Below are 27,458 nucleotides of genomic sequence, written 5' to 3'. Positions count from 1 at the left end.
CAGAGGAGAGCATGCCCCTCTTTTCATCCAAGATGTCCTGGAGGATTAGCTGTGTTATCTGTAGCGCCTGGGAGTTGTGGGGCTTCTCTGGTAAGGTTCACCCTCTTCTCAAGCTGGTGTCTCAGGCTGGGGCTCCCAGGCTGGAGAATTGATGCCTCTGCTCTGTCTGTCCCAGAAAGACAGAAGAAAGCATGGCAGCTGCCCATCTCTCTCCCTGGGGGATGGGACATATCTTAAGGGACCTTCCTCTGATCAGTGAGGCTGCTACCGAGGTGCTGGTGTGGCCCGGGCCCTGCCAGGGGTGGAGATTTACACTTGAATCCTAGAACAACTTCCCTGCCAGGCAGATCCATAGCCCTTGCCACCACCTGCTGGCCCAGTTTATGGAATAAACGGGACATTCCCAAGTGGTGACTTTGGAGCCAAAACTCTTCTCTCTGCCCCATGTCAGCAAAATAAATGGCAGACTGAGGCCCCACACCCTGTCTTGTTAGTTCGAGATGCAATTCCGGGAGCCAGCCTGAGCTTCTTTATCTCTGGTTGGTTTTCTAAAACCTGTGACTCTGCTGATAAATCGCCCGGTGAGGAGGATGGGCCTTTCCCGTAGGCTGGTGTGGAGTGGGCTTGGGAGGGCACAAGTGGGTGCAGGCAGAGTTGGTCTCCAGGTGGGCTGATACTGTCAGCGGATGGAACCTGCAGCTTCTTAATGAGGGAGGCGGGGTAAGCGGAGACCCCCCCCCCCACCTCACCACCCTACCTCCGTTCAGCCAAAACAGCCAGGTGGGGCTGGTGACTGACCAGGGGCTGGGGGGCCGTCGCCCTCTGCCCAAGACACAGATGACAGCTGTGCTGTCCCATCCTTCTCTCTGACACACACTCGCGTCCACCCATGGCATCTCGGGGACCTTGGGATCAGGCAGGAATCCCAGGCCACAGAGCACATGCCCCCCTGCCCTGCACTCCTTCCCTGGCTGCTGTCCCGGGTCATTCATTCACGCATCTTTCCCAACCCTCCAGAACACAGCCCCTTCCCTCCAGCCAGGACATTGCCCCCTCTCTCCCCAGACAGCCACAGGAAAATGGGTGATGGGTCATCCCCAGCAGATGAGCCTGGGGAGGCCTCAGGGATGGAGGAATGGGTCAGGTTCTCCCTGCCATCCTGGGGCCCCTGGTTTTGAAAGAAGGCTTAGGTGGTCTCAGACAATATTTGTTGGAGCGTGGTAGGGGGCATTGGGAGCCCAGGGAGACATGGAAGCCCTGTGGAAACTCCAGGGGTGCCAGGCCCTGAAGTGCCATGGGGATGAGGGTGCTGCTGACCGCTGTGATGGTGGTGGCAATGACAAAGATGATCATAATGGTAGCACTAACCATAACTACATGCTGAGAGCTTGATGGGTTTTAACTCAAAACAGCTTGGTGGCAGAGGTGCTGTAATTATCCCTGTTTTACAGATGAGCAAGTGGAGGCATAGGGAAGTGAAGGAACTTAGAGGCGTCAGCTGTGAAGCGACAGATCAGCATCCAAACCCAGCACGCTCAGCCACTGCAGCTGAAGGGAGGGCCCCCCAGCGGTCCCCTTTTCGCCACAAAGACAGTCTTTCAGAAGCTGGCCCTAATTGATCACGTAGGCCTGTGCCAACTCTGCTAGTTCAAGGTGACAGATAGGGCTCACTGTGAGGCTCCATTTCGGAGGGGGGTGGATACAGGAGGGGGACCCAAGTGGGCCGGGCTCGATCTGTGCCATGGAGGCACCCCCTGATATGGGGGTGGCAGGTGGGACCTGCCCAACTGAACCTGTGTCCTGAGCTCAGCCTCCACCCCACCCTGTGTCTGCCTCTCTATTCTCCTTGAGAATCCCCCTCTGTCCCCGGCCCTCTGCTTGTCCCTCAGTTCCTGGGGCCAGCAGCCAGTAAGTGTCTCTTTCTGTCTCTCTTGGCTCTCCTTTGCTCCCTGTTACCATATATGTCTCCAGGGAGTCACTGAGGGCTGTCCCTCTCTCCTTCTCTCTCTCTCTCTCTCTCCCCCTCCCTCTCTCTCTCTCTCTCTCCCTCTCCCCCTCCCTCTCTCTCTCTCCTCCTCTTTCTCTCCTTCTCTTTCTCTTCTCTGTCTCCCCCTCTGTCTCTCCTGCACTCTCTCTCAGTGCCCCAATCCCCATGCACGTCCCCCTTCTCTCATGGGTGGCTGACAGCCACAGAGGCTGCTGTGGGTGGCCGCAGAGAGGCTGTGGTGCCTGTGGTCCTGGCGCGGTTCCTGTGGCTCTGGGCCACGCCGTCACTAAGGACAGCCACAAATGGCCGCTCGGCTTGTCAGCACAACAGATACTGCTCGCATGGGCCCTCCCACCTCATTCTCCAAGGTTGCCCACCTGCTCACCCCAAGAGGTGTCTCTCGGGCGCACAGTGTGTGTGTGTGTTCATTCAGGGAGCATTTATAGCATGCCTACTGCATGCCAGGACTGTAAAACTTGACCTTTGGAGGTGAATCAGATCATAATCCTTCAGAAGACTGGCATGAAGGGATCAGCTGAGCCTGGCTCGTTCAACGCCCCAGACTGTCTCAATTAACAGCCTCAGAGGTAGACACCAGGTGGGACTTTGAGTGTTGGAGAGTGGGCACGACTGCCCTTCTCAGGCCTGATGGGTTCTATGTGCTGCCTGTGGAAGGTGCATTTCCCGAGTTGGCTGGTTCATAGCCCAGGCCCAGAGGTGGGGATGTCCCTCCCCTTGCCACTCCTGCCTCAGTGGGACTAAAGTCCAGGCAAGGAGGGGAGGCGTGGTGGGCTCCGAGAGGAAGGGGAAGCAGAAGCCCTTGGCACTGGCGGTAAGAAGCAACTCTCCAGTGATATCTGGGCCATGTGCTCTCTCTGGCGTTTAGACCCCCTGCCTCCTTCAGACACTGCTGACCAGTCCAACCTGGCTGCAGCCTGGTGTCCTGGGTGTCCTATCCAAGGTCTGCATTTGGGGGGATGTGAGGGCTGTGGGGCCAGGGCCTGAGACTCTGCATTTCTACCAAGCTTCCAGGCACGGGTCAGGCACTGAGAGTCTCGGCCCTGGGGATCAGCCCCTGAGCAGGGAGCAGGGAGCAGGAAGGCGGCGGGGGCAGTCAAGCTTTGTGGGGTGCACTGGAGCTACATGGCTTGTCTGAGGGGTCCCAAGTTGGTCTCTGACAACCCAGGCCAGGGCCCAACTTGGGCAAGGCACTCTGAGCCATGTAGCTGCCTGGAAGGCTGCCAGCCAAGGGCACTCGCTGTGGCTGGGCAGCAAGTTTCTTCTAGAAGGGAGACCTGGCCTGTCCCTCCAGGGAGGTAGCCTTCACATTTGCATATTTGCAAAGCTACACTTTATAGATGTCATGACCTGCCCAGATGCTTAACCACAACGTGTAGTGAGACGCCACCACATCATTCAGGGGACACCTACCCTGTCTGAAGCATTCAGGCCAGACCTGGACCTTGGTGACTGGCCCTTCCCTGTCCGTCACCCCCACCCTGCACACGCTGTACCAGAGCTGTTTGTTTGCCCACCATTGCAGCAGCTAGTTTCAAAAACATGGATAGTTATAAAGTGGAACATAAAACTCCTTGATTGAAAGTGCTGGCCATTGGAAGTCTCTGGTCTCAGACCCTCAGATCTACAGGGCCTGTGGCAGCCTCCACTCTGTCCCACAAAGAGCAAGGCCCACCCTGGTGTCTGCTGTGCTGGCCCAGCCCTGTGGTTGGCTGGAGGGAAGGGATATGCTCTGGCCATTTGGCAGGACCGCCTTTTTTTTTAGTGGAAGGTGCCATCCACCTTTCGGAAGCTTCTCCGTATTCTGACAGGGGGAGATGCAGGCCTAGGCATAGACTTGTAGAATGTCAGTCCCTTCACACCCACCCTGACAAGAGCCCACATGCTTGAACTTTGGTAGAAGAGGGCCAAGCCCCCGCCTCCTGGAGCCTGGCCCCTGTAATTGGCCATGAGTGGCCAGTGAGCATGCGGGCTGGGCCATAGCCCGAGCATCTTCTCCTGGGCTCCCCGGCCCTGCCGCCTGCCCTGGGTGAATCACAGGCCATGGTGGGGGCTGGCTCAAGCACTGAGTGACGGCACAATGGTTTATAGTTCATGATTCATAGGCGGAGGGGCCACGTTATCCCAGTTAATTGCAAAACCAGAGTGCAGGGACGCTGTGGTCAGTAGATGGCCCAACTATGCAAATCGTCAGGGAGCTGGGAATGGAAGGCTGACTAGGCCAGGCAGCAGGGCCTGACCTGTGGCAGCAGTGACCATGGGCCAGCCACCCGCCCACCGCGGCCCTCGCACAGCGATGGGGGGCTCGTGCAGCCGAGGGGGCGTGTCCTCAAGGGTGAGTGCTCCTCATCCATCCGCCAGGGCCATGTGGCCACAGAGGAGAGGGGGCGGCTGGGAGTGTGGGGATGGGTCAGGGTTTCCTGAGGGCCAGTGTTGCCTGCTGCCTTCTGTTCCTCAGGAGACGGGACCTGGGGACAGGAAAAGTCTGTCCTGGGCTCCACTTGTCCTGGTCTGCCCCTCCCAGCCAGCAGGAGCCCAATGGAGGAAGTCCAGGGAGGGGGAGGCTGCACGTCCCGCCGCTGTCTGGCCTGCACGTTCTCTGCAGCTCTTTGGTTTCTGTGTCCCCGTCCAACTTCCTCACCTCTGTCCCTCTGACCAGGCCCCTCAGCCCCAGGTCTCTTGTGTTTCTCTAGATTGATCTCTCTCTTTCTGTTTCCCGTTTCCATTTCTCCCTCTCTTTCTGGTTCCCTGTTTCTCTGTGTGTGTACACATGACTCTGTTGTCTGTTTCTCTCTTCCTCTTGTCTTTTCTTCTGTTTCCCTTTTTTCTGTCTCTTTATCTCTGTGTCTGTGTCTCTTGACTGTTTCTCTCCTCATCTCTCCCTAAGTCTTTAGAATGCTCTCTCTATCTCTGTATCTCTTCCCCTTCCCTCTCCCACACTGCCACCTCCATCTCTCTCCTCTCCCAGAACCCTGCCAAGGGACAGGTGACCTTGTCCCCATTTTTGTGGCACTCCAGCAGCCCCTATGCCTTGGGCAGCTTGCACGGGGAACAGTGTGACCGGGAAGCCATTCCAGGGAGGGACCAGCCAAGCAAGGTCTGCAGGGGAGGGACAGCTGCTGTGGGTTGGTGCTGGTTCCCAGGGCCTGGCCTTCCTCTGCAGTGTGGTCTGGCCGGTGCAGTCTGGCATGGACTGTAGCAGGCCAGAGTCTGCTGAATTGCCCCAGGCTGGGTTGTGCCTGCCAGGCCCACCTGGTGAGCGTGTCTGGGGCTGAGCCATGATGGGCCTCCAGACTGGGGGTCCAGCCAGGTGGCCCAGGCCTGCAAGAGGTGGCCGACTTCCACTCTGCTGAGGGCAAGCTGGGCTGGGAAGGATTTGGGTGTAGATTTAGGGCTAAAAGGAGCAGATGTCTCTGGTTCCCTGCCCAGCTTTGTACTCAGAGAGGAGAGATTTGCAGGGGCTTACCCAGGCCCTCAGTTCACCAGACGTGCCCCAAGGGATGCTGTTCTCAGGGAAGGCAACTAGTGGGTGGACCCCCAGGAGAGACACAGGAGAAGACCAAATCCCAAGGACCCTGCAAGCTGAGTCACTGGTTTGGAAGAAGATGCATGTGGCCTCCGCACTGGCCAGGACACAGAACAGGGGGGACCGGCTCTGCGCCAGCCGCAGCTGAGGCAGACCACATCAGAGGGGTGGAAGGCGATGGAAAATGTGAGCATTGACCAGGCAGCAGATCCATCGGACTCCAGTGGCAAGAGGAGGGGGCATCTCAAGCAGGGCTGCTAAGAGGCAGGAAATAGTTCCCAGGTGGCAGAGGGCAGGGCCCCACAGCTCACAGGCAGCAGATTGTCTTGTGGGGACTGGCTGTGTCTGAGTGCGTCCTGTAGTGCCTTCGCAGTGGATGAGACAAGCTGACACCTCCACGTGGATCATGGACGATGCACAAAGAAATTAGCATGACACTTCGAGGTGCGGTTAAGGGCTACAAAACAGCAAGCCAGGATCAGAAGGCAGCTGATGTGAGGCAGGGCAGCTTTGGGGGAGCTGACCCCAAGGCTTCTCTGAGGAGGTGTCACGTGAGCTTAGATGTGAGCAATAAGGAGGAACCGGCCAGGCAGAGGTGGGTGGAGGGCATCCCAGGCTGTGGGCACAGCACATACAAAGGCCCTGAGGTAGGGACAAGTGTGGTGTCTTCTGGGAGGCAAATGCTGAGCAAGGGGGCAGTGGCCCTATGGGAGGTGGGCGAGGTAGGCAGGGGCTAGATACTTCTGGCCTTGTGGTGAGGACCACAGATTTTATTCCAGGTGTCAGGATGGGCTCTGATTTAGGATTTAAAACAAAGCCTTGGCTGCCATGACCATACATCTGTGTAGGCAGAACAGATTTGCACAGTGTGTGTTAAATGTTGCTGATGTTCTATTGACCCACATCTATATGTAAGTAGAGTGCTGCTAAATGTTTAACACCCTGCTTTCTGTGTGGGGAGGCCCCAGTTGGTAGCAGGTGCCAATTGCCGTGGTGTCAATAAATACTCCCTCCATGCCCGATTCCAGGTTCCCAGTGTGATGATATCACCAACATGGAATTGGGAAGGGATGCCCACGGCATGCTATTATATCCCATTTCCACCATACGGATACAGTTGGCGGAAATAACCTCAAGAGCATAGATAATAGCCTCATGGAGTCAAATAATCAGGAAGTGATGCACTTCGAGTACTTATATCCTTTGTTTATATTATAATTCCTTTGATTATAAGGTTATGTGTTTCAGTTTTTAATAATGGCCATGTTTAATAGCTGGCCTTCAAAATAGCTAGAAATTTAAGTGTACTCTCATGCACTGATATGTGCTGGCTCCAGCACGCCTCTGTATGTCTTAGAAAAAGATGCCTCTCATGGACGAAGATGGTGTTCCCTGACTGCATTTTCCCCAGGAGGGACAGAGGAACTTGATTAAAGGGGCAAAGGCCAGGTTAGGGAGGGGACTGCCAGCAATAGAAAACTCTGTTCTGCCTGGCACTTGACCCCTGACCCATGACCCAACTGTTCACACCAACCTCAGGCCCCTGGATCCCTTTTCCCCAACTGCCAAGACATGGAGGGTGTAATGAGAGCAGACTTCTCTAGGACTCACTTTCTGAGGGCACCTGGCACGTAGTAGATGCTCAGTAAAGTGTTTGTGGAATGAATGAATGAGATTATGCCAATGTCAGCGTTGCTGCATGTTGGAAAGGTCTTGTAACATGTTTTTAAGGACTCATCAAGAATTAAGTCTCACAGCTCCTACCTGCGTGGTCAGCACTACCATCTCGCTAGGCTCCCCTTTCATTCCTGGGATCAGTCATCACCCTCCCTCCACTTGCTACTGAACTGCCTGTCCACATCAGGCGGATCACGGCGCCCCCTGCTCGCCCACCCTATCCACCTTCCGAAAAAAGCCCCCAGTTGCTCCAGCTACCATTAGGTGCTGCCTGTATATTTCTGAGCGTGGGCGTTAGACCTGGCCAGGCTGTCCAGCCATGTCCCAGTGTGTCACTTGGTAAGCACAGCGGGCATTTTCACATCCTCATGTCTTTGCCCACATAGGTCCTTTTTTCTCATCCTTCACTACCACAAGCCTTTGGAGATGGCTCAGAGGCTTCCTGTTCTGCCAAAGCCTCATCCCTGGTTCCCTGCGGGTCAGGACACCTCGCCGCCACATCTGTGATGTGCTTGTGCCTTTTAAATGTTTTCTCATCACCAGAGCCTCCATCTGTCCTCTCATAGTTCCTGTCTACATCAAGTTCTGTACAGATGGGGACAGCATCTTTCTGTGGCTTGGTGTCCCCCTTAGGTTCTCATAAGACGCTGGTGGAAGGAATGAACTGTGCAGTTTGGCTTAAATGGGTATAGAGAGGAGGCCGTGATCCCCCAGCCTAGAGTGGGAGGCAGAGCACCTGGCTTGTAGGATCTTGCTAGGAAATGCTGTGTGACTTTGGGTGAGTTACTTAACTTCTCTGTGTCTTTGTGTTCTCATCTGTAAAACAGGGGTAATACCAGGGTTGTTGGGGGGATTGAAGTAACCAACAGGTATGAAATGAGGAGAAGGCCTCATCAAATGTTTGTTGTGTTCGGTAAGCATTCGTTTTCATTAAGACTGTTTTCTGTACATCCCCAGGTCCAGGGCTTTAGCGCAGGCTCAGAGGTACAGGTTGCTTGTCCAGCACTCATCACTCATTACTCCGCAAGTAGGGGTCCCTTGGGGATTTGAACCAATGGCTCTGGCTAACCATTGATCCAGTCAGGTTTTCCGCAGAGTTGTGCTGTGGTTTGGGGGGACTTCCCTACCAAGCTCTGGGCACACAGCCCATTGTTGGCCTGACTGATGACATGTCTGAAAAGCAGAGATAGACCTCCACCATGAGCTCTGCAATCATCTGAGATGGTAGAGTAGGGCTTCTAGTTCTTTCTGATTCTGTCCTGCAAGCTGTGGGAATGGCTTCCGCAGGTGTCATCTGCTGTCAGTGGCAAGAGTCCTATATGCTTTGTGAGAAAAGGACCCCGAAGGCCTTGCTGTGCAGTGGGGTCCGGGGACCAGCTGCAGCAGTCTCCCCTGGGAGCTGGTTAGAAATGCGGAGTCTGGGCCGGCCCCATGGCTCACTCGGGAGAGTGTGGCGCTGGTAGTGCCAAGCCCATGGGTTTGGATCCTGTAGAGGGATGGCCGGTGCGCTCACTGGCTGAGTGTGGTGCAGACCACACCGTGCCAAGGGTTGCAATCCCCTTACCGGTCAAAAAAGAAAAAAAAAATGCGGAGTCTTAGGCCTGGCCCCAGACCCATCAAATGGGAATCTGCATTTTACCAGGATCCCAGTGGATTAATGTGCACCCTCAGAGTTGAGTAGCATTGGTCCAGAGCAGGTTGGGCAAATGATGGCCCCCAGGCCAAATCCGGCCCATGATCTGCTTTTGTAAAGAAAGTTTTATTGGCCCACAGCCATGTCCACTTGTGTATGTGATGTTTGCTTTCACACGACAGCAGAGTAGTTGCAACAGAGACCATGTGGCCTACCAAGCCTAAAATATTTACCATCTGGCCTTTATGGAAAAAGTTTGCCAGCCCCTGGTAAAGCACCAGTTCTCCAACTTGGCTGCACATTGGAATAACCTGGAATTTGAAAATGCTGATGTCTGAGTCTCCACCCAGAGATACTGATGTCACTGGTGCAAAGTGTGGCCTGGCTGTCAGGATTTGCAGAGCTCCCCAGGCCATCCGAATGTGCAGCCATCCCGCCTTGAGAACCAGGGCTCTCAAATGCCCGTGACATCCAGAAAGTGCAGTTCTGCAAGTCTGTGGATGGCCCTGAGAACCAGAAGTGCGCCCTAGTCTGTGTGAATCCTGTGTTGAGCGGGATGTCGTGTTTGCTACCATAAAGCAGAGAAGGCTTTATGAGATTGAGCCTCTGACCGTGGGGAGCTGTTAGCTGGGGCCTCCTCTGTCTGCATAAATCTCCCAGGAATGAGTAGGAGCGGCCCTAAATCAGTCCATTGGCCTCCTCCGTGCACCCCTGCGAGGCCAGGCAGATATTCGTCGTTAAGGCTGCCAGGTCTCTCCTGCTTGAAAGCACATTTTAAGGCCAGGGCTGTGCTGGTATTTCTCCCTTTCATCTTCTTCCTCTCCAGTCACTCAGCTGGGGGTGCAGGGATGCCTCTCCACAGGGGCTGGAGTTCAGGCCACAAGACACGAGGAACCCATCCACGGCTCTATGCCACAGCTCCAGGGTGGCCTGGAAGGTGGTGGGCTAATGGGTGTCGCTGTGCCCGCTCCTCCCAGAGGGCATGGTGGGAGTCATTACTGTGTCAGGAGGAGGAAGAGCAGTAGCCAGGCCTGCTGCTAGGGCTGCACACCTGGTGGGGAAAGGACAGAAATCATGACTGGGTTCCAGTGCTGATTGGGACCTCTGACCTCCTGTGAGATGACATAGGCTCGGGGGAGTCTGCCCCAGGGCACAGGGGCAGGCAGGAGTGAGGGAGGCAGGCCAGGGCAGGGGGGCCAGGCATAGTTGGGATTCAGGCAGAACTTGGGACCCAGGTTCGAATCCTGGCCTGGCTGTTTAGCAGCCTTATTGCCTACCCTCTCTATGCCTTAGTTTCCTCTTCTGTAAAATTGACTGGTGGGGGAGGGAGAGAGAGACAGTTGAGGCACATAGAACACTGCCTGGCACAGAGTGCTTTCAGCCATTATAATGGTGATAATGCCATGTTGATGGTGACCGTTGGGGGCGGGGGGTATGAGCAGGCCCAGGCAGAGGCTTGAAGAGTCTTGAGTGGGTGCCAAGTGGAATACTGTGGGGTGGGCATGCCCACAGAACCTGGACCCCAGATCCTGGGCAGGGGGTTGGGTGAGACTCTCAGCCAAAGCTTTGGGGATGGCCGGATCACAGCCCCTAGACCCTGGGTCATCAACCTTCCTTGTTTTGACCTTGAGGCTGTGCCTCTCTGAGCCTCAGTTTTCTCCTCTGTGAAATGGGAGCAATGATCACTGTCCCTTTATTTCTCAGGTTAGTTCAAGGCATTCAACAGGATACTGTATGCAAAGCGCTTGGCATGGTTCAGGGGATGGGGTTGCCCCCGTGGACATCCCTCCAGGTCACCATTGATGTTGGTATTTTCATCTTCATCATTACTTTCAGGACTTCTGGGGGGTTGGGAGCCGATTGATATAAAGCACACAGCACAGTGTCAGGAGTGTAGTGAGCGTGTGGGCAATGTGGGCCTCAGGTATCTGTAAAGATTTTCTCTTCTATGGCAGCATCCTTCTTCGGTAAAGCTTTGCAGAGAACTCAGGCGGGCTGCAACAGGCAAGTGCTGAGCTCAGGGCCCGGCACAGATGCACCCTCCCAAGCTGTTCCCTCTGCAACCAGGACTGTTGAGCAGGGCTGGAGGGTGCTACCCATAGTCTCGGTGGATATAGAGCTCATGAACTGGCCGTGCAAGGGCAGACATTAATTAGCCTGCTTTGTGGTCCATGGGTGAGGCCCCAAGGGGTCATGGAGCCCCGATCAACGTAGATCCAGGGGTTGAAGAGAGATGGAGGGAAAAGCTTTGAGAGTGATGCTGCAGCCCAGGTCGGGAGTGCTTGGCATAGACGCCAAGAACTCAGGAGACACCAAGCCACTGTGATTGGAAAGCCCCAGCCCTGGGCATGGGGTCCCCGCTGTGCTGAAACTTGGGAGGTGTGACTGGTGCAGACGGCATCCTCGCCAGGCAGCCCACACCACCCCCTCCCTCCCTGGGTCCTGGTTTTCAACTTGCCACCTCTACTCACGTTGAGCACCTGTGGAGAGGAAGGGACACTGTTGGGACAAACTGGAAAAGCTTTCTGCCTCAGCTCTCACCTGCTGGGCCAGCTCTAAAAGAGGCTTCACCCATCATGTGTGAGAGGCACCACTGCTCCTGGCTGTTTAAAGGTTAAACTGTAGAGTTTGAGGTCAGGAGGGGGTGAATAGGCTCATTCAAGGACACCAGGCCACCTGTCAGGGAGTCAGCAGTGACATGGGTGGGGCAGGGGCCATTCCAAGCCAGGCCGTGCTGCCCCTCACCTCCTTCTCTTACAGACCACAGGGGTATTCTTGGGGGCAAGAGGGAGCAGATCCCAGCCAGGAGGCTCTGGGGTGGCTGTGGCTACAGCCTCGGAGAGCCTGTGGTTACCTGTGAAGGTCCAGCGTCCCCAGAATGCTGTGGCTGTTCCCTGTTTTCGGCTTCATCCTATGTGAGGAGAGAGCAAGTAGCCTGAGTGTTGGACGGGTGTCAGCTCCTGGAGGGAAGGGAGGACAGGGGAAGGGAACTCTCTTGCTCACACCCCCTGGCCCCCACCTTTTTCATCTGCCTGGATTTCTTTCTCCCTGGTTTGGAAATTGGTACAACTGTGCCCCTGGTATGCATTAAAAGGCTTTTCGATGGGTTTATTTTTATTTCACTTGGCTCAGCGGGATGGAAAGATGGTCTGGTTTGGCAGCTGCCTACAGAGAGGACCTTGGGGTGGCCAAGAAAATCAGTGTGTGCCTTAAATGAAATCAGGCGGGACAGAAAGGAAGTCAGGAGGTGGTGCTGGAAGGCACTGGCTGCCCACACTTCCTCCCCTGTCTTAGTGAGGGAGGGTCCGCAGGTCTAGTGTGACAGGGTAGGCTGGGGAAGGACGGGAAAGAAAGAGCCTGAGTGAGGAAGTGGCTTAGCCTCCATGATCTGCCCTGTAAAATGGGCTGGTTCTCCTCCCCTCAGGGCTGGCAGCAAGAATGGGCCATTGGCCCAGCAGCATCTGCCTTCAGACAGGCCTGGGGCCTTCCCAGTAGCTCTGGGGAGTTGGGGCCATCTCCTCCCCTCCACTTGCCCAATTTCCAGAGTTGGAGACTGAGGCTTAGAGAGGGGGCCTGAGCTTTGTCAAGGGCAGGGCAGGGTTGGGGCGTCAGGGGTGTGTCCCCAGATTCCCGATGTTTGCTTGGCCCCTCCCTCTGGCGTGGATCGCTTCTGCCTCACGTAAACATCTGTGTCAGACTCTGTTCTAAATGCTCAGTAATGATTATCTCATTTCAACCTCCCAGCCCCTGGCTGAGGCATAAGCATGCCGAATACCCCTGTTTTCAAGATGAAGAAATCAGAGCACAGAGAGGTTAAGACCTTCATCCAAGGTCACACAGCCACTAAGTGGAAAAGGCATGAATCAAACCCAGAGCATTTGATACCAGCACCTCCTACACCTCACCCCTGACTCTTGCTGCCCCAGGCCCTTGCCTGTCCCCAGCTCACGCCAGCTGGGCCCTAGGTTCCCAGAGTCCCCACTCCCTGCAGTGCTGGGCACCTCTCCTGGGCTGGCTCTGTTACGTTTCCCCTCCTTCTCCCCTGGCTCCCGCTGAGCCCAGGTGCACAGGTTCACCTGCCTCACGGTTTTCTTCTCCCCACTTCCCTGCCCTCCCCTGGGGCCCAACAGCAGCAGCAACAGCAGCAGCAGCAGCAGCAGATGCCCCGGAGCAGCCAGGAGGAGAAGGAGGAGAAGGAGAAGGAGGCTGAGAAGGAGGAGGAGAAGCCTGATGTGGAGAACAAGGAGGACAAGGAGGAGCTCAGCAAGTAAGACCAGCCCTGGGGCCTGGCTGCCCCCCAGGGCCCCTGTAGTCTAAATGCCACGTTTGGTGCTCAGGGACCCTGTGGGGTGACACTTTGTAGAGCTGCAAGAGGACAGGGCGATGTGGCATCCGCTGGTTCCCTGCCAGGGAGAGGGAGGTGTTTCTGCTCTGTCTTCCCCTGACAGCCCCCGTTCCAGAAGCCAGCTCATCCCCCTCCTCCTCCTCCCACTCCCCCCTCCTCCTCCCGCCCTCCCTTTCTTTCCTAACCCCTCCAGAGACTTTAGAGACTGATAGCACATTTGAGCTCTACTCTTGAGCTAATAAATCCAGGCAATGACTTTGGAACTCTGCCTCCACCGCCTCCTTGGCAGAGTCTCCTGAGGGGCCAGGAGGGGGACGCGGGGTATTAGAGGAGCTTGGGAAGGGCTAGGTATGCAGCAGGCGGCTGTTCTCACCTTTAGAATTATCGATGTCAGTGTGAGTTCTTGCAGATCAAGGCACAGCCTCACCTCGGGGCCGTGACAGCCTCCCGTGCCTGCCAGGGGCTGCGGGAACACAGCCAGATGGAAGGGGGGTGGGGCGGGCACGATTAGCAGTGCCAGGTACTGTAATGGGCCCAGGAATGTGGCTTCAGAGAACATCTGGCTTTGTTACCCTGTCTCCCAGACGGTTCCAGCAAGGGCCTTTCAGGAAGATGAATGGAAGGCGGAGGTGATAAATCTGAGCCTCCTGCTGTGAACTCTCCTGAGTCGGCCTCTGAGAAAGCTCTGGCTCCGGGTGTTGAGGTCACGTGCATCCCCACACGTCTCAGGCCTGCACAAAACTAGCAGACCTTCCTCTTGCATACTCCTCAGGGCACAGGGCCCCTTGCTGATACAAAAGCAAAGGTATTGCCCTTTACAGAGCCCTTCTGGAATTATAGGTTGAGCATCCATAATCTGAAAAACTGAAATCCAAAATGCTCTAAACTCCAAAACTGTTTGAACACCAACATGACGCTCAAAGGAAATGCTCATTGGAGCATTTCCCATTTTGGATTTCGGGATTAGGGGTGCTCAACCAGTGTGTGTTCTGCAAATATTCCAAAATCTGAAAAATCTGAAATCTGAAATACTTTGGTCCCCAGCATTTTAGATAAGGGATATTCGACCTGTATTCTTTGGGTAACAAAGTACCCTTGTAGATTGCTACCAGCCCACATCCCCATTCAGTTAGTCAGATAGCCTCACAGACACATAGCAGAGAGTACCTGTCTGTTTGGTACACACAGGGAGCCACCAGCCCAAACCGTTACTGGGCAAATAAAGCAGCCTTGCAGAAAAGCTCTCAGGACCTCCCATTTGGTGAATAAAATGGCCATCCAGTTAACTACCAGCCCACATCCCCTTATTTGGTGAATACAGTGGTTGATGGCCTAGCTCACACCCCCCTGGTGATAAGTGTAGTGGCATTGCAGACAGCTACCTGCTGTACTCTCGCATCTGGTGAGTAAGGAACCTTGCAGATGGCTATTGGCTAACCCTTGTCCCGAGCTGTTCCCCTCTTTCCTGGCATCTCACTGCACATAATAAATAGCTACAAGCCAGAGCAGTTTGAGCTAAAGAAAAGGTCTCTTCCAACTGCCCTTTGGTTCCCTGGCTCAGACATCCCTGTCTCCTACAGCTACCTGCTGTACTCTCGCATCTGGTGAGTAAGGAACCTTGCAGATGGCTATTGGCTAGCCCTTGTCCCGAGCTGTTCCCCTCTTTCCTGGCATCTCACTGCACATAATAAATAGCTACAAGCCAGAGCAGTTCGAGCTAAAGAAAAGGTCTCTTCCAACTGCCCTTTGGTTCCCTGGCTCAGACATCCCTGTCTCCCTCTGCCTTCAGGGAGAAGGCAGACGACACCTCTGGGGAGGACAACGATGAGAAGGAGGCGGCGGCCTCCAAAGGCCGCAAAACCGCCAACAGCCAGGGGAGACGCAAGGGCCGCATCACCCGCTCGATGGCCAATGAGGCCAACAATGAGGAGACCGTTACCCCTCAACAGAGTGCCGAGCTGGGTGAGCCAGGGGTCCAGGGATTTGGGGAGGGGGATGCAGGCACAGCAGACTTGCCTGCAGGGAACTTTTATAAAATTCATGTTAATTGGCAGCAGCTGATGGGTGGGTTGAGGCACGATTGGGGTTCAAATCCCAGCGTTAGCTAATGCACTTGCTGTGTGATCTGGGGTGAGTTCCTTAACCTCTCTGTGCCTCAGTGTCCTCATCTGCATTGTGGGAGAAATCTCAGTGGTTACCTTCAACCACAGGATGAGGGTGTGTTAGTCCATTTCCATTGTTTATAACAAAATACTTGGCGTTGAGTAATTTATAAAGAAAACGAAATTTGTTGCTTACAGTTTCTGAGGCTGGGAAGTCCAAAGTCCAAGGAACACATCTGGTGAGAGCCTTGGTGGTGGCAACAGTGACTGTAGAGTATCACATTGCAAAAATGGTGGAGCAGAGAGACTAACCTCATTCACTTTCCTTTTTAAGCCCCCACACCACACCCATGACCACCATTATTAATCCATTCACTATGGCACGGTCCTACAATCTAATCACTTCTTCAAGTCTCCACCTTTCAATTACCACAGTGGGATTTCCCACCGTGATCAGTTACAGTGGGGATCAAGTTTTGGGGGAACACTCAATCCAAGGTAGAGGGAGAGAGTTAAGTTGACTTCCTCTGTGCAGAGAGCCTAGAATGGTGCCTAGGGTGTGGGAAGAGCTCGGTGGCTGTCAGCTGTCATGATTTCAGAACTGGGAGATGTTACATAAAAATCCAGACCACCACTAGTTCTGTTTTTTTAGTTTTTTAATCAGAAATTTAAAAAAGTCACACTTGGCCCACATTTCCACAAGGTAGCAGTTGTTGGGAGCGGAGTAGCAGCAACCCCATTTTAGAAGGACATGGACGCTAACTGTCCCCACCTGTCTCCAGCCCTGGTAGGCATCTCAGTTTGTACCTTCACCTCTGTGGGCCTCAGTTTCTCCTTCTGCTGAGAGGAGTGTACATCCCCAGGTACTCTGCCCCCACTCCTCTCCCAAATAGGGGGGCAGAAAAAAGAGATGAATGGAATAGCAGTTCCCAGGGTCTGCCACAGGGGTAGCCGATGTGTCTCTGGACCTATTTTGGGGCTAGCCCTCTGCAGAGGACACGGGGCTGAGGCCATAGCCACCAGGGCTCTGTCCCGGGATGGAGTGGAGGGAGGTGATGGTTCCCTGCTCACAGACCCCACCATCCTCTGGGGCCAGGCACCCATCCTCTCTTACCATGAGAGAGAGTTTGGACCCATTTCCTAAATGGGCTACTTGAAGCTTAGAGAAGGTACGTTGCCTCCCTAAAGTCCAGAAGTAGTTAGGATTCGAACCCAGCCCCATTGGGCATAAATCCCATGAAGCTCCTGTAGGCGTTTGGTGGCTGCCCCTTGGTGGTGGCGTACCTGGAGGCCCAGAGCAGAAGGGCTCCCTTTGGCAGCATACTAGCGTGCCTGATCTCTAGGCATGGTCCTCTCAGACCCCAGGCCGATGCTGGAGCTGGACTACAGGGTGGAAAGCACAACCCTGGGCCCTCCCACAGGCTGTTCAGCACCTCCCACCTCCCGCTCAGGCTTTCACAGCCTCCCTCTGGGATCCCATGGGAAGGAAGGGGGAGTTGGGGAGATCCTATAGGGAGCCAGACCATGGCAGCAGGGACGGGGGAGGCTGGGGCGGCTCTCACCTGTCAGGGGCGATGGAGGCTGCCCATGGGTGTGGGGACTGCCTCCCTCTCCTGGCTTGAGCTGCTTGTCCCTCCTGCCGGAACCTTCCTCCACTCCTCAGCCAGACTTTGTGGAGCACATGCTCTGTGCCCAGCGCTGTTGCAGGTACTGAGTCCATGAAGCTGACTTCTCTCGTGCCCACCCCTCATGGGTCTTAAGCAACTTGAAGGGAAGGACCAGGGCTCACATCTAGGGGGATTCAGAAGATAGCTCAAAAATAGTCTCACAGCACAGACCTGGCCACCCCTACCCAACCCCAGGGCCAGGCCTTGTCCCTTCTAAATAACAGAAGCCCCATCCTTGTACTAGATGAATTGAGGGGAAAATAGAGTAACTAACATCCAGAGCAGACGTTCTCAACCAGGGGACTTACCCGCAGGGGACATCTGGCACTGTGTGGACACATTTTTCATTGTCATCATTGGAGTGGGAGCTGCTGGCATCTAGTGGGCAGAGTCCAGGGATGCTGAGAAACATCCTACAAAGCACAGGACAGTCCTCTCCACCACGCCTACCACCCCTCCCCATGGCAAAGATGATCTGGGCTCCAAAGGAGGCCACAGTTAGACAAGATCCCTGCCCATCCGCAGCTCAGATCTCTCGTCCTCCCTCCCTCACGCTGTCACCATGTGGGCCACCCCCTTCCCAGCAAAGCACATGCAGAGTCAGCTGTCACAGCCAAAGCCCTTGACCGCCTCAGTTTCCCCATCTGTAAAACAGGACAATTGCATGTCCTCCCACCTCTGTGGGCCATGTGGAGGTTGGGTCTGAGTGAGTAGAACTCAGCATGCTGCCCAGCCTGGCGTGAAGGCTTGGAATCGGGCCTGCAGCGGGTATTGGCCAGAAAGGGGTGTCTGAGATGTGGCCTCTCTGTGGGATTTAGAGCCCTGCAGAGATGCCATTGAGGCCTCGCTCGTTCCCTCCCCTGCTCGGGGGAGAGAAAAGCCCATCAGCACAGGAGGCAGAGAAAGTGCCGCCTCTCGTGGCCCTGCCAGCCAGTTTGGATCTCTCTTTTCAGCTTCGATGGAGATGAATGAGAGCTCTCGCTGGACCGAAGAAGAAATGGAAACAGCCAAGAAAGGTGAGGGATTTCCAGCGACTTGGGGCATCCTCGGTTTGCGTCCCAGGTGCCTGAAGCTTGGCTATTGGGGAGAATGTTGTTGACACACCTGGCCTTGAATGGAGAGCTGTGGCGCAGTCTGCAGGGCCAGGCTCTGGTTCCAGGGTCTTCTCAGATTGTTTTTCTCTTCTTGGAGACTCAGTGTTACCTTCCAGAGAATGGGTCTGTGTGGCCGCGTCGTTGGGCTTTGGTCTGGGTGACATCAGGCACAGCTCAGAGACATGCAGCTCATGCTGTTTTTGCAGTCGGTTGAGTGGCTCTGGGTGACCTCTGTGGTGGCAGCACACCTGGGCACCTCAAGGAGAGGTCAGAGCTTGCAGGTGGCACCATGGGGGGTCATTGGGTCTGTGAGTCCCTCAGGGTTTTTGGCCCTCACACAGGTATCCAGCTCCTATGTGGAGCCCCAAAGGCTCCTATGTGGAGCTCAAATGTGTTGATGGCTCTGCATATCCATCTCAGGTTTGAATATCCCGATCGAGACGACGGGTTCCAGAGTGGATGGGGGTGTTTGGACTGTTGGGGACAGTTGTGGTAGCTGCTCGTGGTACTGGTGTTGGGAGCAGAGCCATTGACAGCTTGCAGGTGACCTGTGACGTGCCGTGTGGCTGGGCGGGGGCTGTCCAATGCTTCCCCAGCCTGAGCCCTCTTGCTGTACCGTCTCTGGCAAGGCAGGGTTAGGGTGGCGGGCAGCCAGGTGCTGCGGTGCTGACCCCGCCGCTTCCCTGGAAGCCCAGGCATGTTTACTGGAGCCGGAATAGCCAAGTCCCTCACTTCCTAGCTGGTGGCCCGTTTCTGGGCTTCAGTTTGCACATGTGTGAAGTGGGAGGGGCGTCCAGGTTGGCTGTGAGAAGTCGTAGGGAACCAGGTGTTGTGGGTCCTGAGGGTGGGCTGGGCCTCCGTCAGGGCTGAGCTGTGTCAGTTTCACTGCCTGCCTCTCTCTCTCCTTTGTGTCTTTGGGACATGCACCAGCCTGTCCCCCTTCCCCACCTGTGCTCAGTGAGGGGCTCTTGGCGGCACTCACAGTGATGCTGAGACAGGGGGACCCCATCTTACCTGCTTGCTCTCGTTTACGTTGACCACAGCCCTGAGGAGTGTGGCCTGTCCCCATCCCCTTCCCTGTTGTATGGAGGAGGAGCCAAGGCTAGGGATCACCCCTGGCCCTGGAGCTGGTGTTGGGGGGGCTTCCTCGCTCATGGTCCTCAGGGTTCTACCCAGGCGGAGGCCCCATCTCTGACATGCAAGTTCTTTGTGTAAAAGCTCCGGGTTGTGACTCAGAGAGAACAAATGGCCTTTACAGCGAAGGGCACAGGCGTACTGGGCAGGTGTGTTTGAGAGCATCTGGACCTCAGGTTGTCTGGGCCCTGCCCCCACCCACACCCTGCAGTGGGGATGGGGTGCTGGGGGTCCCACACATTGGGCCCTGGATTTCAGAAATGCCCAGGAGCAGCCACTGACCTGAGAAGACCCTTCTCGTCCCCTGACCCTCATCCTGGGACCCCTGCCCCTTTACCTCGGGGTTGTTTCCAGGCATTCTTCTCCTCTATCTACCTAGACTCTTTCCTCCGAAGCCCCCAGCCCTCAGGCTGAGGTAGGCCTGGAGGAAGGACCCAGAGGGACCCTCAACATCATTCTGAAGGGAGAGGGGCTGACCCGGCTCCTCTAGCAGCCTGAGGTTCTGTTCTCAGTGGCTCAGAGGGGCACTACTGGAGGGGTCTGGGTGTATTGTCTCTTACTGTCAGGGCATGGGGGGTGCTGTCAGCCCCAAGGGGGCCACATTGTCATTTTTTTTTTTTCTCTTTCATGTCCACTTTGTAGTTTATGGTGTGGATTTCACTGTGGGTATAAAAGAAGCTTTATTGAAAGTGCATGATTTTTCCCCCTTTTATTTAATTTTGGTAAAATATGCATAACAAAATTTATCATTTTAGCCATTTAAAAATGAACAGTTCAGTGGCATTAAGTACATCCACAGTGCTGTGCAACCATCACCACTATGTAGTTCTAGAACTTTTTATCACCCCAAATGGAAATCCCATACCCGTCAGCAGTCACTCCCCACCACCTCTGCCCCCAGCCCCACCAGCTCTGGCAACCACCAACGTGCTTTCCGTCTTTGTGGATTGGCCTGTTCTGGACGTTTCCTGTGAATGGAATCATATCATGTGTGGGCTTTTGTGCCTGGCTTCTGTCACGTAACATCACGTTTTTGAGGTTTATCCACATAGCTTTTTGTGACTAGATAATATTTTGTTGTGTAGATGGACCACTCTTGTTTGCCTGTTCATCTGTTGATGGACATGTGGGCTATTTCCACCTCTGGCTGTTGTGAATAGTGCTGCTGTGAACATTCATGTAAAATTGTGTGTTTTTTAACCACTCATGAGGCTTCGGGATCTCGGCCCATTGGCATGAGATTCCCCAAGAATCCACCCACTGGGGGACTCCACATGGATGTCCCAGCATGTCTGGCCCATAGTCCCACTGCCATTCAGTCCCCTCTCGTGTGTCATGTTGTCACTGCAGCCCCGTCCCTGGGGCCCTCCCCATTGCCCTCTGTCTCCCTTCTGGAAGGGCAGATCCGGAGGTTGGGAGGATGCGGGGATGACTCACCAGCTGGGATGGGAGTGTGCCCCACCACTGCCATTCAGTCCCCTCTCGTGTGTCATGTTGTCACTGCAGCCCCGTCCCTGGGGCCCTCTGTCTCCCTTCTGGAAGGGCAGATCCGGAGGTTGGGAGGATGCGGGGATGACTCACCAGCTGGGATGGGAGTGTGCCCCACCATCTCAAGGTGGGTCCTCAGCAATGGCAGTGAGCTCATCCCAGGTCCTGCCCACGGAGACAGCAGCAAGAGAGTCCTCTGGGGGCCGCACGCACTGAGGCCCTGCTCAGTGACATTTGTAATAATGCCAGGAGCGCCAGCGTGCCCGTCTGCCGTGAATTACAGCAATCTGGACAATTACCGCTCAGGGTGGCTGCTAATGGCTGTGAGGAGGCGGGGGCGGGGAGGCAGGTGCTGGCTGCTCCCTGCGACTCCTCCATAGCGGCAGGGGGTGGGGAAGCTAGGAATGTTCTGGAGCCCCCTGCCCAGACCTCAGAAACCCAGAGTCAGGAAAAGGACCCAAGGACCAGCTGTGCCAAGGCAGATGGCATCCACCTGTCCTTTACCTGTCATTTAAGTTGACATAGTGACTTGCCCTGCATGGGGTAGGGGTACTCAGGAATGAGCCAGCTCAGCCCCTCCCTCAAGGAGCCTGGGGAGGGAAGCAGCCAGGTGTCCCCAGGGCCTTTAGACCCTTGAGCCTGCCTGAAGCATCTGGGAAGACTAGCATGGCCTTGAAAGTTGAGCTGCATAGAATCCCCCATCCCCAGAGAGAAATCAGATCTCAGCCTCTGGACTTTTTGGCTCTGTGACCTCAAGCAAGTCAGCCAGCCTCTCTGTGCCTCCATTTCTTGATCTGTACAGTGGGAATAAAAGCACCTACAGTATTAGTCTCCCAGGGCTGCTGTAACAAGGGACCACAGATTGTGTGGCTTAAAACAACAGAAATTTATTCTCTCACTGTTCTGGAGCCCAGAAGTCCAAAGTCAAGGTATCAGCAGGGCTGTGTCCCCTCCAGAGGCTCTCAGGGAGGACCCTGCCTCACCTCTTCCAGCCTCTGGTGGGTGCCGGCAGCCCTTGATGGCCTCGGATAGTAGCCGCATCACCCCCATCCTGCCAGTGTCTTCCCACGGCCTCCTCCCGAATATCTCTGTCCAGAAGTCTCTCTTCCTGTAAGGACCCGCCCCAATCCAATATTTCTTTGACGTAAGCTGATCACATCTGCAAAGACCCCTTTTCCGAATACGGTCACATCCACAGGTTCTAGCCAACCCAGCACACCCACCTTTACTGGATTTTGGTGAAAGTAAACAGAAGAAGAGCTCAGGGTGGTGATGCCTTATGAGTACTGAGTTCTCCATCACCATTTGCAGCTACAGTCAGCTCCTTAGCCCCGGGACCTTGGCCTGGTCCATTCCTGTTTCAGCCTCAGTTTCCCTCATTCTCTAAAATGAAGTTGGGATAACACTCTTCCCAGGAGTGTTATAAGGGTGGAATGAGCCAAATAAATATTATATAGAAGACACTGAGAAGTGGCAGGACCACAGTTCAGCACACAGGCTGTGGCGCCTTTCTTCCTGGATTCAAGTTCCGGCTCTGCCTCTTATGGGGTCTGACCCAGTGTAGGTAACTGCACCCCATCTGCACCTCCAGGAAGGGGGTTGGAGTGAGTAATCTGCCATGCAAATGTACGATGACAATTAGAGGGGATTCCACCTGGTCCGAGAGGGCTCCCCTGAGGCAGGGGCCGTTGGGCTGACATTCAAAGCATGAAATACTAATGAGTGACACTCAGTAACACTATCGAGCACTTTCTGGGTGCCAGGAACTACTAAGTGCTTTACATGGATGAAGTCACTTCATCCCCACGAACCTTATGAGGCAGGTGCTGTTATTAATTCCTTTATTCAGATGAGGAAACTGAGGCACAGAGAGGTTTAGTGAGCTACCCAAGGTCACATAGCTGTGGAGCTGTGGTGGAGCTGGGATTTGAACCAGGCAGTTTGGTTGCAGAGTAGAAATGGAGCTGGCGTGAGGATTGAATAAGTTAGTCCATGGGCGTGGCAGCTGTTAACCAGATAATGAGGGAGAGAAGGACATCCCACTGGAGGGAACGGCATGTGCAAAGGTGTTCCACATGGCAGGGGCAGCGTGGTCATGGGTTCATACCTGGAGAATGTGGAGAGAGAGGTAGGCCTTGCCAGCTATAGGATGGAGTTTGGATGTTATTCTAAAAGCATGGGGGGCCATTGGGGAGGAGCAGGGGACATGATGGCCACAGGGTCACAGGTGGGCCAGTGGGGGCCTTCCCTTCTCTGTGCATGTGGTCAGGGCTGCCTGCCCTGTGGCTCACACTGGGTGGGGACTGAGCATGTGCAGGAAGCAGCCTCCCCAGGAATCGGGCAGCCCCAGGAAACTGGCTGCCTGCCCTTGGGCCCAGCGCCATTCTGGGAGGGAGGGGCAGGGCAGGCACTAGGCTGGGGTGAGGGACTTAGTTCCCCTGGGAAAGGTCAGCCTGGCCTGACTCGGAGTCTTGACCCAGCTGTGCCGGAGGCCCAGGGCTCTGCCAGCAGCTTCTCCCAGCCTCCAGCCCCCTTCTCTGGTGGGCAGAGAACCAGCTGTGGAGGGAGTAGGGAAGCCCCTGTCACACCGTTATAGACCAGGAATAGGCTCTGGCCCACCTCCGTGGTACCAGACCTTCCCTCGCCTCCCGGGTTCTGCCTGGTGAGGGGAGAGAGCGTGAGGCAGGCAAGCCCAGACAGATTCCGGAGGTTGTCCCCAGCAACTCCAGGCCAGCTCTTCTTGGTGGCTACCTTCCCTCTCGTGAGGAGCGAGGGAGGAACTGTGTGCCATGCAGGTGGGCTGGTTTAATACACTTTTATGGATGCAGTGTCTAAGGCTGGGGAGAAGAGGTGTGAGCCCCAGCCATGGAGCCTGGGAAAGTGGGACCTCCCCAACTCTGTGTCCATTGCCAAAGCCTTGCCATGCCTCCACTATGGGGTCCATAGAAGAGGAATGGCCTGTGTGCTTGGCATGGACTGCAGTACGCACACCCGCCGAGAACATGGTTAGTGCACAGGACTGGAGGCTGGTGCACCTGCATTCAGGTCTACCGAGCCACTTGCTGGGTGTAGGGAGCCGGCAGGAGGCAGGGGCCAATGCTGTGAGTAGGTAATTGAGGAGGGTTGATGCCTCTAGGTGGCGTTGGTGTGCAGGGTGGTTAGAAAAGACAGTGCTGTGCCCTAGGGCTAGCATCCACAGGGCTTTTACCACCTTTGGGCTGGAGAGGGATCACTGTGGAGGAGCCGTGGCTGGGGCCCCTTGACCTGACCAACTGTTTGGAAAACGGTCTGGTGTCATGGTTCAGAAGGAGGAAAAAGTTGGGGTTTCTGCATGAACTGGGAGTATAGCTAGACACAGGGGCAGGCTCTAGACTACGCCCTTGCTCCTCATCAGCACCCCTGAAGATAAGGTCCGCATCCACCAGCCCACCCTCACTCCAGGAGAAATCCACACATCAGCATCCACATCGGTCCTGACTCAGAGAAAGAGACATATGGCAATTGGCACAATGGCAGCGATGCCTGTTATCACATCGCCGGTGCCCACTGATGCGGTGGGTCCACACCACGCCCATGCGCAAAGGCATATGCATGTGACCTCTACTTTGCAAATGGGGAAACTGAGGCCCAGAGGCTGAGTGAACAGCCTGTGCTCTCAGAACACGTTATAGTGGAAGTGGCACATGGAGGGGGCAGTCTGATCCCTCAGCCTTGGGGGTTTACACTTTCCTTTGCTTTGTAGGAAATCCTGACGTTGAAAGTATAATATGGCATTTTCCCGAAGCGGTAGGCAAGGCAGCACTAGGTCATATACAAGTGGCTCTAGTTCATCTTAATGAGTATATACAGTATCATGTACTAGGAAAAGGTGTAGCCAGTACACATCGTGTCTATGATTTGCAGATATAATTGCTGAAGCTGAGGCTAAAGCAGGTATCAAGACTACTTTTAAAAAGAGTAGATGGAAAGGTGGTAGGCAAGTTATAAAGTTCAGCTGTGAAGTTCTCTAGCCAACATCCCAGTGGGATTTCAGGACTTGCAGTAGCTTTGGAAGCTCTGGCACAGCATGCAGTAGGTCCTTGGCAAGGATGCCAACCGGATGGCTGCGTCCCTGTGGAACCCACCCAGGGCTTGGGGTTTCTGAAATGAGGAAGTGGCATGACTCAGGCCTAAGACGGCTGGATGGTTTTTCTCACAGGCAGCCTGTGATTCTTCATGGAAGGAGCAGGAAACTTCAGGGTTGGATGTGGCTGGCTGGACTCAGAAGAGTGAGTGTCATTCTGGGGTGGGGGCTGGATTCCAGAGAGAGCATCTGTGACATTCCTGGGACACAGATGGAGGGTGATGCAGTGCCTGAGAGTGCTAGTTGGCTGCTGGTGCAGGTTTGCAGAGATATGAGAGGGTAGTAGCTTGGGGAAGAACCCAGGATGGGAACTTAGGCCTCTGCGGCCGGTGCACAGCTCCCACGAGAGCAGCTCATCATGGGCCCTGAATGGTGCATGGGAAGCTATCCCTGTGAGTGGCCAAGCCCCCCAAGCCACCACACTGAGACACCCCTCTTGCCCCAACCCTTGCGGCCCCCCACGCTCTGTTGCCCCCTTCTCTACTCCAAGTCTGTGACTCAGACCTTGACTTCCGGTCTTGGTCTCAATTTCACTTCTAGTTCCTGCCTCCTGACTCTTCAGGAGAAATGCCTTCCTTAGAAATTAGAAGTGGGGTTGGGGAATCCAGACCACAGGGCACATTGGCAGAATCTGCCGTCTTGGCCCTGGTGTAGAGCGTGTGTGGAGCATGCTCCTGGGTGTCAAGGGGGGCACTCCAGCCCCTTGTGGAGAGGGCCTGGGACTCCCTGCAGGGCTAAACTCACAGCCCCCTCTTCACTTGGAAGCTTCTTCCCAGGAGCCCCAGAGAGGTGGCAGAGATGCCTATAGGACACCCAGCAGGCCCCAGACCCAGATGCTTGGGGTGTCTGAAGCTTTGTTCATTTGCCGAGTGCCTCCTGCACATGCAGCACCCCATGGGTGGAGGGACACGGTGGTCAGTAAGCAGTGGAAGAAAGGAGCGAGTGCCAGGGGCAATGAGTGCTACTGATTTGCTAAAACCCCAGGACAGCAGGGTGGCTGGCGAGACCACTTTGGAGGGTGTGATCAAGGAAGGCTTTTCGGAGGAGGTATCACTTGATCCAGGACTAGAAGGAGGACAGAGGCAGATCTGAGAGAAAGCTATGCAGCCAGCAGGAATACCTAGTGCAAAAGCCCCGGGGCACACTCGCAGGCTCGGAATAAAAGACCCTTATGGCTCCAGTGAATGAGCAAGGGGCGAGGGGGGAGGTGGCAGGACAGGTGAGTGGGGTTGGTACTGCAGAGCCTCATGGGCCATGCTGAGGCCTTTGGATTTTATTCTAAGAGCTTCAGGTCATCATTGGAAGATTTTAATCAGAGGAGTGACATGATTGGACTGGCATCCTTAAAAGCTCACTCAGACCTCCCCTGCAGAGAAAGGATTGTGGGACTCGATTGGGGGACTTGGGCAGAAAGGCCTGGATCCCTGAGACAGTGGGGATTTGCTGCCCTCCCCTGGCATTGTTCCCCAGGGCGAGGGCTGGGGGCACAGGCCAGGGGTGCAGGGGAGCCCTGGAGATGCCTGTTGCTCCCCAGGTTTCAGTAGGCAGGCTGGAAAGGCTGAGGGTTAAAGGGAAGAGCAGGTTAATGATCCCAGAGTCAGAGAAATCGGTCGTGACCTTGATCTAGCTCCAAAGTTCAGCTCAGTTAACTTTCAACCTCCTGGGAGCCCCTGGGACATTTCTGCAGGTGTTTATGGGGAGCAGGCTGATATGGCTGTTGGGGTTGTCTCAGAGAGGGAGGAGAGAGGCAGCCATGGTCCCAAGACCCTCAGGCAGCAGAGAGCCCTTTGGGGACCCCAAACCCTCCCACCCACTGTAAATGTTTGGAGCTGTCATTTGCACTCAGAAGAAGCTCCTCAAATCCTAAGCTTCCTCCGTGGAATGTGAAGCCAGCCCTGCCCACCCACAGTCCCCCACAGAGGGCCCGGCCAGCCGTGGCAGCATCAGGCTGGGTGGGGGGCAGACCACAGGTGGAACTGGCACGGAGGATGGGGGATGACAGCGGAAGAGGCTGTTTGCTCCCTGTCTGCTGGGGGTGGAGAAGCTCTGTTTTTCTGGAACCCTCATCTGTTCTTACCACTGCTGACGCCGCCACCGCCACGGATGGGGAGAGAGGGAGGGGGAAGCCAGTGCCAAGTTGGCCCGCCCCTTCTGAACCTGGGCCTCTGCCACGCTCCCCCGCCCGCTGCCTGCTCCTGCGAGCCTCCGTCTGGAGGTCACATTCAGTCCTGACGCGTCTCGCTGGGTCAGGCAAGCAGCAGAAAGATCAGAGCCGAGCCCAGGGGCACAGCCAGGCTGCTTGGGGACATGGCTGCCCCAGTGGGCTTGGGTCTTTGGATTTTGCCCAGCTCAGGGATCTGGGGGCTTCCTCGCTGAGTGTCCACATTGGGCACGTTGGTGCTGGAGGAGCCGTGGACACTGCACCCTGGTGACAGCTGGCACAGGGGCACCCCACGCACACAACTGACAACCTCACGCCGCCTGCCCCCTCTTGGGGAAGGGCACCACATGCCCACAGCAGCTGTGGGGGGCAGCATCAGGGTGGCGGCAAGGAACCCTGGGCCACCACGGCGGGCGCACGGAGCTTCCTCCCCGCCCTTTTCGAGCCAGCCTCCACCCGCCGTCCCTCCCCCTCCCTCCTTCCCTCCCTCCTTCCCTCCCTCC

The 27,458-nt window shown here is 55.4% G+C and overlaps 1 protein-coding gene across 3 annotated transcripts in view; it reads left to right on the top strand.

Moving 5' to 3' along the window:
• NCOR2 (nuclear receptor corepressor 2) overlaps nt 1–27,458 on the top strand; it is a 161,922-nt gene that overhangs the window by 73,758 nt on the left and 60,706 nt on the right. For all 3 annotated transcript variants that reach the window (XM_008585917.1, XM_008585916.1, XM_008585915.1), the window contains exons 14-16: nt 12,972–13,108; nt 14,976–15,148; nt 17,909–17,971. In XM_008585917.1, coding sequence (XP_008584139.1) covers nt 12,972–13,108; nt 14,976–15,148; nt 17,909–17,971 — 373 coding nt within the window. The remainder of the gene's footprint in view (nt 1–12,971; nt 13,109–14,975; nt 15,149–17,908; nt 17,972–27,458) is intronic.

Source organism: Galeopterus variegatus, unplaced genomic scaffold (genome assembly GCF_000696425.1).
Source record: "Galeopterus variegatus unplaced genomic scaffold, G_variegatus-3.0.2 Scaffold3754, whole genome shotgun sequence".
In the NCBI taxonomy this organism is placed as follows: Eukaryota; Metazoa; Chordata; class Mammalia; order Dermoptera; family Cynocephalidae; genus Galeopterus; species Galeopterus variegatus.
This window is presented reverse-complemented; position numbering and strand designations above follow the sequence as displayed.